The sequence below is a fragment of the Macaca fascicularis genome, chromosome 2 (assembly GCF_037993035.2).
Source record: "Macaca fascicularis isolate 582-1 chromosome 2, T2T-MFA8v1.1".
NCBI lineage: Eukaryota > Metazoa > Chordata > Mammalia > Primates > Cercopithecidae > Macaca > Macaca fascicularis.
The window spans coordinates 123,873,544-123,886,971 of NC_088376.1; the positions used below are offsets into that span (position 1 = coordinate 123,873,544).

The window sequence follows — 13,428 nt, forward strand, 5'->3', positions numbered from 1 at the left end:
TTATTAAAAAGAGAAGTCTATTCTTAATGCATTAAGAATACTGTAAAATTATTCTCTCCTCGTTGCTGCCTTTCTGAAAATTCTTCATGTGGTTGGCAGCTGACTCAGGAGCACTCGCCTTCCTGGCCCTTATCCAATGGCTCTGACACCCAATCTGGGCAGCCTGTCCTGTTCACTGTCTCCATCTTTCCACTCTTGATTATGTACTTCAACACAGACTCTCTATTTTTTTACTTTTATTTCTGTTTTCTTTACTTTAGGGAGGACGTGGGAGTTTACCCAGGAAGCTCAAATTCTTCCTGTATAAAAGCTAGGAAAATAGTGAAGACTGTGAATATCCATACTCGAATAATTTTCTCCTATAACATCTCAACAGATTTTGTCCCTAAGAATTCTATTGTCTCAAATAAACCCAGAAGTTACAATTTAACATGGGAGCCTTTTCAAATGGTAGAGGAGTCTCAAGGCCATATCTGAATCCAGAGATCATAGTCTTCCCACAACACTGAGATGATGATAGGAACTACAGTTGAAAACAGATCTTTTTCCCCACATCACTTTGATCAAGTTAATAAATGTTAGTATATGCCAGGTACTGGGCTAGGTAGTAGGAACACAGAGATAAGTAAGACAAGACCCTTATCCCTGAAGAAGTCACAGTTTAGTGTAGTATTTCTGAAATTGTATTCCTCAGAATGAAAGTGACCCTTGTAAAAATAATCCATGGTCCAAATACCTTTTGTAATGTGGCATGCTCAATCTCCTTTTGGACATTTTTCATGCTCATCCTAATGCTAAATTATTATATAAACTTTAATTCTTTACTCCAGCACTTCCCACATGTAACTCATTGCTGACCCATTTGGCTTGCAAAACTTACATCTTGAGATAAGCCTACAAATGTTAACAGAAATTCTACCATTAGCTTAAAAAATAGACAAATAACAGGCATTTTAAAGATAAAATAAGAAATAATGACAGCATTTTAATACTAAGTAAATAGTATTTCAACCAAAAGGCAAGTGAATCTGTATGTCGTCTTAAGGGAGAGTGTATTTGTCTGCTCACTACAATTTGTAAGAACAGAGAGGATGATAAAGACACCACAGTGATGACTATGTACAGAGTGTTTCTATCAGCAAGCCTATATAACATTTTATTTAATTCTTACGTCCATTCTATGAAGTAGAAACTTATATTTCCCATTTTCCTCCATAAAGAAATCAAGGTTCAGAGAATTTGTTAATTTGTCTGCTATGATCATGGGCCTGGCAAGGATGGAAGTGAGATTCTAATCCAGACTATTTACTCTGAAAACCTAGTGGCTCCCAATTCTAGTTAATATAGCCCAGAGAACCTACCTATTAAAAATGTCCATTAGCAGAGAAACAGATTAATAAAATTTGGTATCTTCACATGATAGATGATCAGATGACTATCAGACTACCTGCGGCTTCTGAACAGAAATAAGAAAGAGGCTTTGGCAAGCTGTAGATTAGAAGCAAAGAAAGGCTTTCCCTCTTGTTAAGCAACTCTTGTTCTATTGGGCCCCAACAAGAGACAGAATGTTTCAAGATAGGATGCCAGGGGACTGTGTGGCCTGAGCTGCCCAACCTGAATTGGGTGTTTTATCTACTGTCTACTATATTGGGTGCACCCAGCAGCAGCTGTCTGTATCAAAGGAAAGTAGATTACATGGGATTATACTATTAGGCTTACTCTGGCTATCCCTTTTTTAACCCAAACCTAAGACTTCATGGGGTATTTTTTATGTAGTTACCTGAAGAAGGAAACAAATAAAGCCTACTTTACAGATAACACTGCACAATAAGCTAGCACCAGCCTGAAGTGAACCCTGAATATTATAACCCCACTCAAGGTGAGTGGCCCTAAAGGACATTGAAGAAGAAAAATCCCATCAGTGGACAAAACTTCAAATAATTACTTCTTGTGGTCAACACTGCCTGGAAAAATAGTTGGCCTGAGGTATTGCTCCGTGTTAATTCATGGGCTCATGAATGAGGCATTAGGAAGAAAAAAAGGGGAAGACTGAAAGGAAAGGAAACAAATATATAGTAAGGCTTCTGAAACTTTTACCAGAGTGTGAAAATATCTTTCTATGTGAATGTAGACTAGAAGGTCCCCACCGTGGAGAAAGAAGGCACTCAGTAGCTAGGTAGGCAAGACCTCTTTCCCTACCAACTCAGAGCTTAATCAGCATATTCATAAAAGCTCTTTAGTAGCTATGGTGGCCAAAAACAGAGGTTTGCATGGACTGACCAATAAGGACTTCACTAGTTCTGGCTACTGCCACTCCCAAATGTACCACTTGCTAGAAACATCAATAAGGAACTCTGTTGGAGAGTTAGTTTTTTGATTCAGTGAATACCAATGTGCTCTCCCACATTTCCTAGACCTTTTGTGGTAAGGTGGGGCCATGGGACTAGTGCAGGCCAATGGGCTACGAGGAAGCAGAAACCTGTCATACCTGTGAGGGGCCCTGGCAAGGCATACCGCCTGACCTACACACCACGTGGTGAGGTCAGAGAATGCCAGATTGCTCTGCATTCTCTGTATAGAGGAAAATTGCCTTGCAACCTGCCTGATTAATATACCAATCCTGAATCAAAGTTACAGAAAAATACCCTGACTGGACCCTCCAGCCACCTGGGGGCATGCTGTTTGCATGAACCCCATCCATCATAGAGGAGATGAAAATGTATACTTCTTGGAAAAGACGTATTCTCAATATGAATTCTTTCCCTGTTTGCCAGGCTTCTGTGAACAACCTCAAATGTTTTATTCACCTTGATGGTCTCCCACAGAACCTTCTTGACTAAGAAACTCATTTTATATGTACATATATTAAAAAGTAAAGCAATTAGTTGGTGCTCATGGGATTCCATAGTCTCACCTAGTACCCTATCCACAACAGTGGAATGGCCAGTTAATAACTCAGCTGTGGTGCCGGGTAAAAGACAACACCCTGAAAAGCTAAAGGATTATCCTACAGGCTGCAGTACATTCTCTTAACTAGTGATTAATTATAGTTGCATTTTCCCATACCAAGAATATATATGTCCAGGGGTCAAAGGGGAGAGGGGAGAGCAGTGCCTTTCACTATTATACAGAACAAATCACTCATTTTGCTTTCCTTACCAGCAAATTTGAGGTCTGCTGTTGTAGAGGTCTTACAACTCAAGTGAAAAATGCTTCCAACAATACATGTAATAAAATAAAAACTTCAGCTGAGTTAAATTTAAAGGACTTTAATTAAGCAATGAATGATTCACGAATCGGGCAGCCCCCAGAATCACAGCAGAGTCACAGAAACTCCAGGGTTGCCTCGTGGTCAGAACAAATTTATAGACAAAAAGGTAAAGTGACGTACAGGAGTCAGAAGTGAGGTATAGAAACAGTAAGATTGGTTACAGCTCAGTGTTTGCCTTATTTGAACATAGTTTGAACATTTAGCAGTCTATGTACGGTTGAAGTATGGCCGCTGGGATTGGCCAACACTCAGCTATTGTTACAGGTGCATATTATTAAGTTAGGTTTTCAATTTTGTCTATTAAGGTAGGTTACATTTCATCCACAAGGACTCAAATATAGAAGTACAGAGTCCTTTTCAGGCCATATTTAGTTTGCTTTAGCAGATGCAACAGTGTTTCTATGGAATTGGAAGCTGAAACTGTCCAGTGGACATTTTGGATACCTCACACCCCACTCAAACTGAGTAAAAAGGGAGTTACTATGTTGGGAGGGGTCATTAGTCTTGATTGTCGGTTGGGAAATGAAGTTCCTGCTCAGCACTGGAGGCCACGAAGAGAATATCTAGCATGCCGGTAAATCCTCTGGAGTATTCCTGCTACTGCTGGGTGCCACGGTAAAGGGTTAGATTCCAACAACCCCAAATGAGCACAAGCCTTGAGGGTTTCCTGGATGGAATTACTGATGGACTGTTCAAGGGAAAGTTAGAGTATGTTAAGTCAGAGCAAGGTATTTATAACTTGAAAGTTGAAACATGGAAAAAAAAAAAAAAGGAGTATTATTGATATTTGGTACCAAGAAAGGGATCAGAGTGAAATTTGTCTTGCACGGCTGCCCAATATCCTCTAGATATTCTTGCTCAATATAATGTTTGCTCCACATCATGAATTCTTCCTTTTCAAAGGGAATTTCAGAAAACTCATATCCTCAGTCTCCTTTGCAGCTAAGGAGCAGGCATGCGGTCTACCCTCCACTTCTCAGGCCGCACAAGACTTCAGGGTGGAAGGGAGCAATGAGGAAAAACAGGCTATGTGTGGACATTCATTTTTCCAGTACAGGCAGTGAGAAAGGTATCCAGATTTGGGGATGTTAGGATAAACTGCAATAAAATTAAATCCTTGGTATCCTAGATGTTACAGTCAGGAAAACATTGTGGTATCCAGTGAGTAGATGGTGACAATTCCCTCATGAGCCCAGTTCTAAGAAAATGTTCTGCAGTCAACAGCATGTCAATGGCTGTTTTCTGACCAGGCCAGTTCTGCAACATAGTTTTGGACATTGTTCCCAAGAGCTTAGCCTCAAGCCTATTTCTTTGGGTCTACCAATGATTCTTTGAAATGCCCCATATCCTTTAATAAATTCCTTCTCCATTTAAATTAGAGCCCATTCGATTGTTTGTAACTAATGCTCCTGACCATATTTTCCTTCTCCCACTTCCAATATCCAGGCAAAGATTGTTTTAATCATTCACAACCTAACAGTTCTCTCTCAGGAAAGTCTAATCTGGCAATATTTTTTTCTGTGGAATCTGCAACCTACTCCTTTACCTTTAAGCCATAAGCAGTGAATGAAACTGACTCCTATTTCCAGAATCCCACCTGCATTCCTTTTCCAACTCAATCTTCTTTCTTAGCCTAAGGCTAGCCTATTTATTGTATGAAATATTCTTTTCTGTCAGTGAACATGGCAACATCTTTGGCTAAGTCAAAAGCCTAGATCTTCATCTATCTTTCAACTTGGAAGCACATCCCTGGACATACCAATGCTTTGAATGTAATATTTATCTCTCTCTCTATCCCACTGTTCAACAATCACTTTGTCTGCTTCTTTTGCGTTACACTTTGCATATCAATACTCTTTCTGAAAACTCCTCCAAAGTGTTAAAAATCTGTCATAGTCATTTCCAAACAGGAATGGAGTGGTCTGCGTGTTAAAGAAGGCAAGAATGCCAGAAATTGTCCCTTTTCCCATGTTGATCAGTGACTGTGTAACTCAGACACATTGTAGAGGCCTCCATGGCTTACTTCCTGAGAGGAGGGTCTCAGTGCCTCGTCAGGCTTCCAGTTTAAGAGCACAGGCCAAGCTAGACCACTGAATACGGTCACTTAAAAAGTGCTACAGGAAAGTATTTAAATAGTCATCATATAGGAGGGGGGAAAAAAGCACATTTATTGATGCAGTAATTAAAAAAAGATGTAGATCCAGTGTGTAAATTCCCATAGAATCCTACTTAGCCCCCTTATCTATGTCAAAGCAAACTCAGTTTCGCATCAGCAGTGCTTCTCATTTATCTTAATGCTAAGGATTTATTTCTTATGCAAAATTGTTCATTTTTACCAGCCTGGAACTTTAAGAAAATTCATATTCTCTTCTTCAAGAATTTTTATTAAGCCAAGATGTCATCAAGCTGAAAATCTGCCGACACAATTTTGGCTCTCTTCTGCAGGAAACTCAGAGGAGTGCCCAATCCAGGCAACAGCAGATTAGCACTGGCACTGCTGACAGGTTCTTAAAAGTGTTGGAAAGAGAAAAACAAAGGTGGTGTACAACGATTGACAAGAATTTCTGCTATAAAGTTGAACCAATAAATATGTCTAGACTCTCCCGTGACTATCTGTGGCCTGGAAGCTGCATTCTTCAGAAGAAAAAAAGTTACAACTGGAATTTGGAATGGTTTTGCCCCCATGATGTGTATAAAGGACCTTGATTAACAGTCTGATATGCAGAAGCATCCAGATTATCACTGAGATAGAAATTAAACATCCAGATGATAGACTAAGTAGATTGTTCACTTCTCATTTCACATCACAGAAGCATAATCAAAATCTGGGTAGGTAAAGTCACTAACCAGAATAAGAATACCGAGTTACCTGTGTGGTTTCATGGGAAAATAATAAGGGAATTGAAATCATCTTTGCAAAGGTTGTATCAGTGACAAAATCATGACAGTGGGGGAGATCTGATCTAGCCCGCCTGCCTCTTGTCTTTAGCCTTCAAGCTGCCAAGCTAGCTTTGGAAGACATTTACTTCACAATTTAAATGATAATAACCCTTCCCCCATACTCAACTGCCTTTGTAAAGCTAATGAGGGACCACCTGAGGGAAGGAGAGATGCCTGGATTCCACTAAGGTACAGACATGAACATTGCCAGTCATTATTCCAGAGATCACAAGATTTGCAACTTCCCCAATTATTCCTGCAGGTAACATCACTATTGTAGATTGGCCTTTTGAAATATTGTTTCAGATTTTTTTGCATGTCTGGAACCCATGGCTCTACTTGGACCCACCAACTGATGATTCCTCTGGCCCTACCCTGAAGCAACTCAGTGTAAGAGGACAGCTTCAACTCCCTATGATTAAACCTCCAACCCAGCCAATCAGCAGCAAACACCAATTGCATAGCCAACCCTGTGCCTTCCTCCAAACTACCTTTGAAAAGCCCCTAACCTACAAGCCTATGAGATTGATTTGAATAATAACTCCATCTCCAGCATGGTGTGGCTGGCCTTCTATCAATTAAACTCTTTCTTTACTGCAATTCCATGGTCTCTGTTTGTGCAGCAGGCAGGAAGAACCCACTGGGTGGTCACAGAATTTCAAGGCTGCAAAGCGTCAGACTGTACTCAAATATTCTAGGCAAAAAAATAGAATTTAAGGGTTACGATCTGCACAATCATGGTCAAAATCAAAGACACATCAAAACAGTTAAAACTCAACAATTATCCCAAGGTGAAAACCAAGAATATCTATTTATTAGTGTACCCTCTAGCTCTGTATCCAATTAAGCCCAAACATCTCCCTAGACTTCATCTCCATAATCATATGGGCATCTGATACCTGTCAATGCAATTTTCTTGATCACTAATGAAACATTCCTTGTTCATTCCATTAGTCTTTATAATCACAATATTAAATCATTTTCCCTGGTGTTTTCCCCTAGCAACAATTTATGAGCCATTCCAGAATTTCCGTTTTTTTCCTGTGTCTTCTCTTTTCTTATAAGTTAAACCATTCCAGTATCTTGTAAATGACCAGACAACTACTTTAAGACTTTGGTTGTAACTAGAGTTTCCTACCAAGCTATGTAATTAAGCCACAGTATCTTTGCTCTTCTAGCTTACAAGATAATCATCTGATTCCCTTTTGTTAAACTATTTGCCCTTTGGCCTTATAGTTTATTCACTTGGAAACTAGATTACAGTTTCCCAGACTATAGCTACAGAGGAATTATTGTGACTTATTACAAGTTTAATTAATGCCAAATAATACCAGTTCGATTTCTGGCGTAATACCACCTTCTTTCATAAAGCTGCACTATCATTTTACCTTTAATCATCTTCATGATTAGTATTTTTCCAAGTGTTTCTAAACTCAGTTCTTCTATAGAATTAAAACATTCCTACTGGATGGGCTCCTCATTTTAAGAGTTTCAAATTTTCAGTCTGGATTTGGGATTACACCTTTGATGGATAAGCTTAAGGAAGATACGAGAATGGCAAAATTATCTTCATGATGACATCATAATGGATAGAACAAGGTAAATTTTATAAAATGGTTTCACATGCCCTATTCCATTTGATGCTTAATAGACTTGAGAGCTGGACAGAACTAGTAGTTCCCTCTTGTGCACAGGGGATATGTTCCAAGAATCCCAGTGGACGCCTGAAATCATGTATAGTCCTAAACCCTATGCATACTGTTTTTTTTTCTATATATACATATTTATGATAAAATTTAATTAATTTATTCTTCTTGAGATGGAGTTCCATTCTTGTTGTCCAGGCTGGGGTGCAATGGTGTGATCTCAGCTCACTGCAACCTCTGCCTCCCATGTTCACGTGATTGTGCTGCCTCAGCCTCCTGAGTACCTGGAATTACAGGCAACCGCCACCACGCCCGGCTAATTTTTGTATTTTTAGTAGAGATGGGGTTTCACCATGTTGACCAGGCTGATCTCGAACTCCTGACCTCAGGTGATCCACCCACCTTGGCCTCCCAAAGAGTGGGATTACAGGCGTGAGCCACTGTGCCTGGCCAAAATTTGATTTATAAATTAGGCACAGTTAGAGATGAACAACAATAACTAATAAAAAGTAGATGCCAGCATCACTACTTTTGTGCTTCAGAAACATTAGTAAGTAAAATAAGGGTTCCTTGAATATAAGCACTGTGATACTGCAACAGTGGATCTGATCACTGAGCTAGCTATAATGTGACTAATGGGCAAGCAGCACAAACATCACAGATACATGGGACAAAGGGAGGATTCATACACTGGGAAGGGCAGAGCAGGGCAGCTCAGATTTCATTGTGCTGCTCAGAATGGCATGCATTTTAAAACTTACAGATTGCTTATTTCTGGAATTTTCCATTTAACATTTTTAGATCAGGTTGACCACAGGTAACTGAAACTGTGAAACAGCAGATAATGGGAAACTACTGTATTACTATGCCCATCTTTATAGAGCCGTGGTTTCCAAACTGTGTTAATGCAGAACAAAATCATGACATTGTTTCAACCAATGCAACTCCTTTCATATTGGTTTTTTAAAAAAACATATCTAAATAAGATCACCATTTGAAATGAATAGTGTATGTTGGCTTTTAAATAAGGAAAGTTTGAATGCCACTGACAGAGGAAGAAACCAAAGCTCAGTACAAATGGTAAACTCACATCTCCACCTGTAAAAACGAAGTAAAAATTGAAGGAGCAGGGACAGTCACCCAGGTCTCCTGCCTGTGAGACAGCCAGGTGCAAGGGGTCCCCAGAAGACCTCCAACTGGCCTGTGCACCAGGGTGGAGCCTCGGGAATCCCATGATGTTTACAGCGGGGAGGAGTCTGGTCCTTCCTTTTCCTGTGTGGAACCTGGGATTCAAGCTGTGGGCAGGAAGTGCTCTATCAGAGACTCAAGCCTTGCGGAGAATTACTCTTTCCCCTTTACTTCTTTTTCACCCAGTAAAACCCTGCTCACCCTCTCCATCAGTCTGCGAACAAAAATTTTCGTGGCCATGGGACGGACAAGGACCCTGTCTTTAACTGAACTAAGGAAAAGTCTTGCAACATTTTTGACGTCCAACATGGGGGCTCGAGAAGGGTTAAGTGAGATGCGAAACAATAATTCTTTTTCCGTCTCCCTTCTGAGTCTTCTCATCCTCATGGCCTTTTCCTTCCTTTTTTGGGATGGACCGGTGAGCAGCAACTCCCCACTGCTCCCCACTCCATGCTGGGGCTGGGACGCATGGCCAAGCCTCCCACACGGCCTGCTAGCTGGTTCCCAGTCACTCACAGCTGTCCCAGCCTTCCCCTTCCCTGAACAAGGGGTGTAAATCTATCAGAGAGTAATTAAGCTTAAACTTGTCTCCCTGGTGGAGGAACCACTTGCATAAAATATGAGGTTCTTCCTCAGGCACTTTTAAACAGTTTCTTTTCTTTCCCCTTCTCTACCCCCTCAGCAAGTTAACTTAAATTTTTTTTTTCTTTTAGAAGATGTTGTACCAGGATAGCCTTCACACCCCCAACAACTATCAGTGTATTCTCTGCAAAGTTTTGGTTGTGAAATCAAGCCTCCATCTTGTTTTACACCCTGAGGACATGGCTGGTAATTGTGGCAAGGATTTGTTTAGCAAAGCCTTGAGAGGATGAGCCTGAGAGGATAAGCCCTCTCAGATTCAATGTCTGCATGTTTTCCTAGCCCTTTCTCTTAAAGGACCCCACCCAGCAACTGGGTTTTCTTCTGTCTGCCTGTGTGTGTACTGTGTGTAATGTCTGTCAAACAAACTCTAATTAATATGGCCTAAAGAAAGACAAGTGCTTGAATCTAATATTTTTTAAAGGGAAGATAAAATCTGATACCATTCAGTTCACATGACTTGAAATCTTTAAGAAATAAAAACAGCCTTACAGATTATTGGTAAAATGCAGGTATTATCAAAATGTAAATAGGTAGGCTAAATAATGCAGGTCAGATGCAAGGTTTGCTAAGTGTTTTGAGGTTACAAACTGCTTTCTGCGTTTTGAGAACTATTTTGACCTGCTAGCTTCACAACTGGTAAGACCTGGGGACATATGGAACTAACCACACCCTTAACTAAGAAGGCAAACCTTGGCTGCAGTTAGTACACAATTAAAGCAACTTAACAAGTTTTACCTTACAGTTAAAAATTGCTAGGAGTTAATTGAAACTACTAGAAATAGATTTACATGCAAGGTGTGTAAGAACAGTAAAATGTGTTTTTTAGTAAAAGGTTATAACAAGGTACGGAAATGTAAACTTTTGCCTAGGGTTAAGGATTGTTTTGAGTTAAATTAGGAAAAAGCTGAAGGTTCCAAGAAGTGGTGGAAGAATTGTGGAAATTAATCTTGCAGAAGAGGTTCTCTGTGTGAACATACTGACTTATATTCAACAAAGGGTATTATATGTTTTTTCTGTAAATTGAGTATTGAAATAAAAGCATAACAAGGTTTTCCTAAGGTGCTAATCTTAATCTGCTGTTTGGCAAAATTTGTAAAGGGTTATAAAAGGTTTCTGCTTCTTCAAAATTCCTAATTCATCATTTTGACAAAATAAATAACTTTTAGTAATGTTGATAAAAGGAGTCATATTCTGTAAAATATTTTTAGAGACTTAGCCAAATACGAGTAACCATGGCCCATGACACAGCCCTCAGAAGGTTCTGAGAACATATGCCCAAGATGGTCAGGGTATAGCTTGGTTTTATATATTTTAGGGAGGCATAAGACATCAAACACATTTAAGAAATGCATTGGTTTGGTTCAGAAAGGCAGGACAACTCAAAGCAGAGGCTTCCAGGCTATAGGTAAATTTAAACATTTTTCTGGATGACGGTTGAGTTTAACTGAAGACCTGGGATCAATAGAAAGGAAATGTTCAGGTTAAGATAAAGGATTGTGGAGACTAAATTTTATTGTGCAGAGGAAGCTCTCAGAGAGCAGACTTCAGAGAGAGCAGGTTATAAAATGTTTCTTATCAGATCTGAAAGGGTTCCTGGCTCTTAGCTGATTATCTCCTGGATCTGGAGAGGAAGGAATGAAAACAAAGGGGGAAGAGGATTCTCTATAAAATGTGGATTTTTCCCACAAGAGACATTGCAGGGCAATTTCAAGGTATGGCAAGGAAATATATTTTGGGGTAAAACATTTTTATTTTTTTCCTGTTATGCCACAGTCAGATTGGAAAGTAAGTCACGATATACAGGGTTAAATAAAACCCATCTGATGAAAATTTATGGTTTGTAAGGCATGACTCCCCAGGCCCCTTAGATAGGAATTTGGGTAAGATTTTTAAAAATCAGAGCTTAGTCCTCAGTAATCTGGAATTCTATTTCTTAATATCAAGTGTTTTAAACCTCGAACATTTAACAGCCTTCTGAAAATCAAACTTCAGTTTCCAAACTGTCTTCCCTGGCCCACAGCTTTTCAAATACTTCAGAGGGCCCCCAACATGTCCAGAAAAGAGAGGTAAACAGGATTATTTGACATGTTTAGGTACATGGAATTGCCAAAATGATGCTCAATCTTCTTTAGGTTGTATCTGGGTGAATAATGCTAATATATGTTCCAAAATTGTATGGGATTTCTAAAATTCTAATGTCTAAGTATATGCTATCAATCATAATTAAGGTTTTTATGTTAAGTTGTAGTATACCACGGATATAACAAAACTTCTTTGTCAATAGTGTTTCTAATTGTAACTACCCTGGAAATTCTGCTATTCATAGACAATTGTTGTTTTAATCTTTTTCAGAAGATGGTTTATAATAAGCTGTAGGACTTTGACAGGTGCTCTCAAATACAGTCTTCTGATAACTTTGATATTGTGACATTGGAATACAGGAAAATGTACAGTACTCATGAAGAGCTGAAATGCTCATGAATATCAAGCAAAACAAGAGTTAGCCAAATGGACTGAACTCAGGAAGCTGAAGCAACCTTTTTGACTTTTGCTTGGAATATTGCTAATCCATGTTTCATTTTTCAGAGTCAAGGAAACTTACTTTGAACTATTTACGGCCTGTAATAGTTGAGTCAGGTATACTCCTCTGAACAAAGTTTGAAGCATGTTTGTTTCTCTCTGCCTGGTTCCTCTAGAATTTGGAAACTATCTGTGAATATTCTTATGGCAATATGGTTGTTTGCATCAGTGCAATATCAATCCATTTTTCTTTTGCAACAGGACATAATTGGAGAAAGTAGTTATTTTACCAAGGCTTTGACTGGAAGGATACACTTCCCTTTAAGGAGTCAAGCTCAACTTGCAGAGCCAATAAAAGCCCTATGGGGAAACTGGCCTCATACTGTTGTCTACACAGTCCCTGTACGGGGTTCCTGACCTGTGGTCAGTAAAGAATGTCAGTTTCTAACAGGTCCAAGCACTCCAAGTTTATCTTGGGACCTTAAGAGGAGAGGATCAAAAAACTCACAGGTATTTGAGGATGCAAACCCATGGCTGGACTCAGCTTTAAAAGGTCTTATCTGTGATTCCTTGTGGAAAACATTTTCATCAGAGCTAATCCAAAAGGCCTATGTAGAAATAGTTATTCTTGCTGCACTTTATGCAAATAATGAGGCCAAGTATAAGACGAAAGTCTATTTTGCAAAGCACTCAGTCCTATCATAATTTTTTTTACAAAAATGAGGACTGGAGAGAGAGAAATTATGTTCCAAAATTTGCCATACATTTGTCATTACATGCTAAACTCATTAGTTGTTTTTAAGTTTTCACCTACCTTTTAGACAACCCTGCTTGCTCCTGTGAACCAACCAGCAAACTCTGGCTGCAGCTCAGAAAGAACAGGAGGGATGGGTAATGTAGAAATATGGATCAATATTGTAGCTCCGAACAATTATCCTGCAAACCCTACCAGGTGATGGAATAAATACGGTGCCTATCACCCGGAAGTTTCCTTTTTGGGAAAGTAACACCAAATGAACTAACCAAAGCCAAGTGCCACATATCCAAATCCTAGCAAGCATAACTATAGCTACCAGTTATCTGGGTGTGTCACAATACATCCTTTCCTCTCTCTTGTTGGAGGAGAACTCAGTTCCACAGCTTCACTTTAGCATTTGTCTTATGATAAGGAGTCCATGCGATGCCCCACCTGACATGCATTTTTGTCCCAGACTGAATTCC

General features: G+C 39.5%; 1 protein-coding gene across 23 annotated transcripts in view; it reads right to left on the minus strand.

Annotated features, from left to right (window-relative positions):
* Window positions 1-13,428, minus strand: part of FHIT (fragile histidine triad diadenosine triphosphatase) — a 1,487,537-nt gene that overhangs the window by 1,026,154 nt on the left and 447,955 nt on the right. For 8 of the 23 annotated variants that reach the window (XM_065540868.1, XM_065540861.1, XM_065540864.1 and 5 more), the window contains one exon: window positions 8,998-9,152. The exons of the other annotated variants lie outside the window; for them this stretch is intronic. In XM_065540868.1, coding sequence (XP_065396940.1) covers window positions 8,998-9,091 — 94 coding nt within the window. In that variant the 5' untranslated portion in view covers window positions 9,092-9,152. The remainder of the gene's footprint in view (window positions 1-8,997; window positions 9,153-13,428) is intronic. 23 annotated transcript variants of the gene reach the window in all.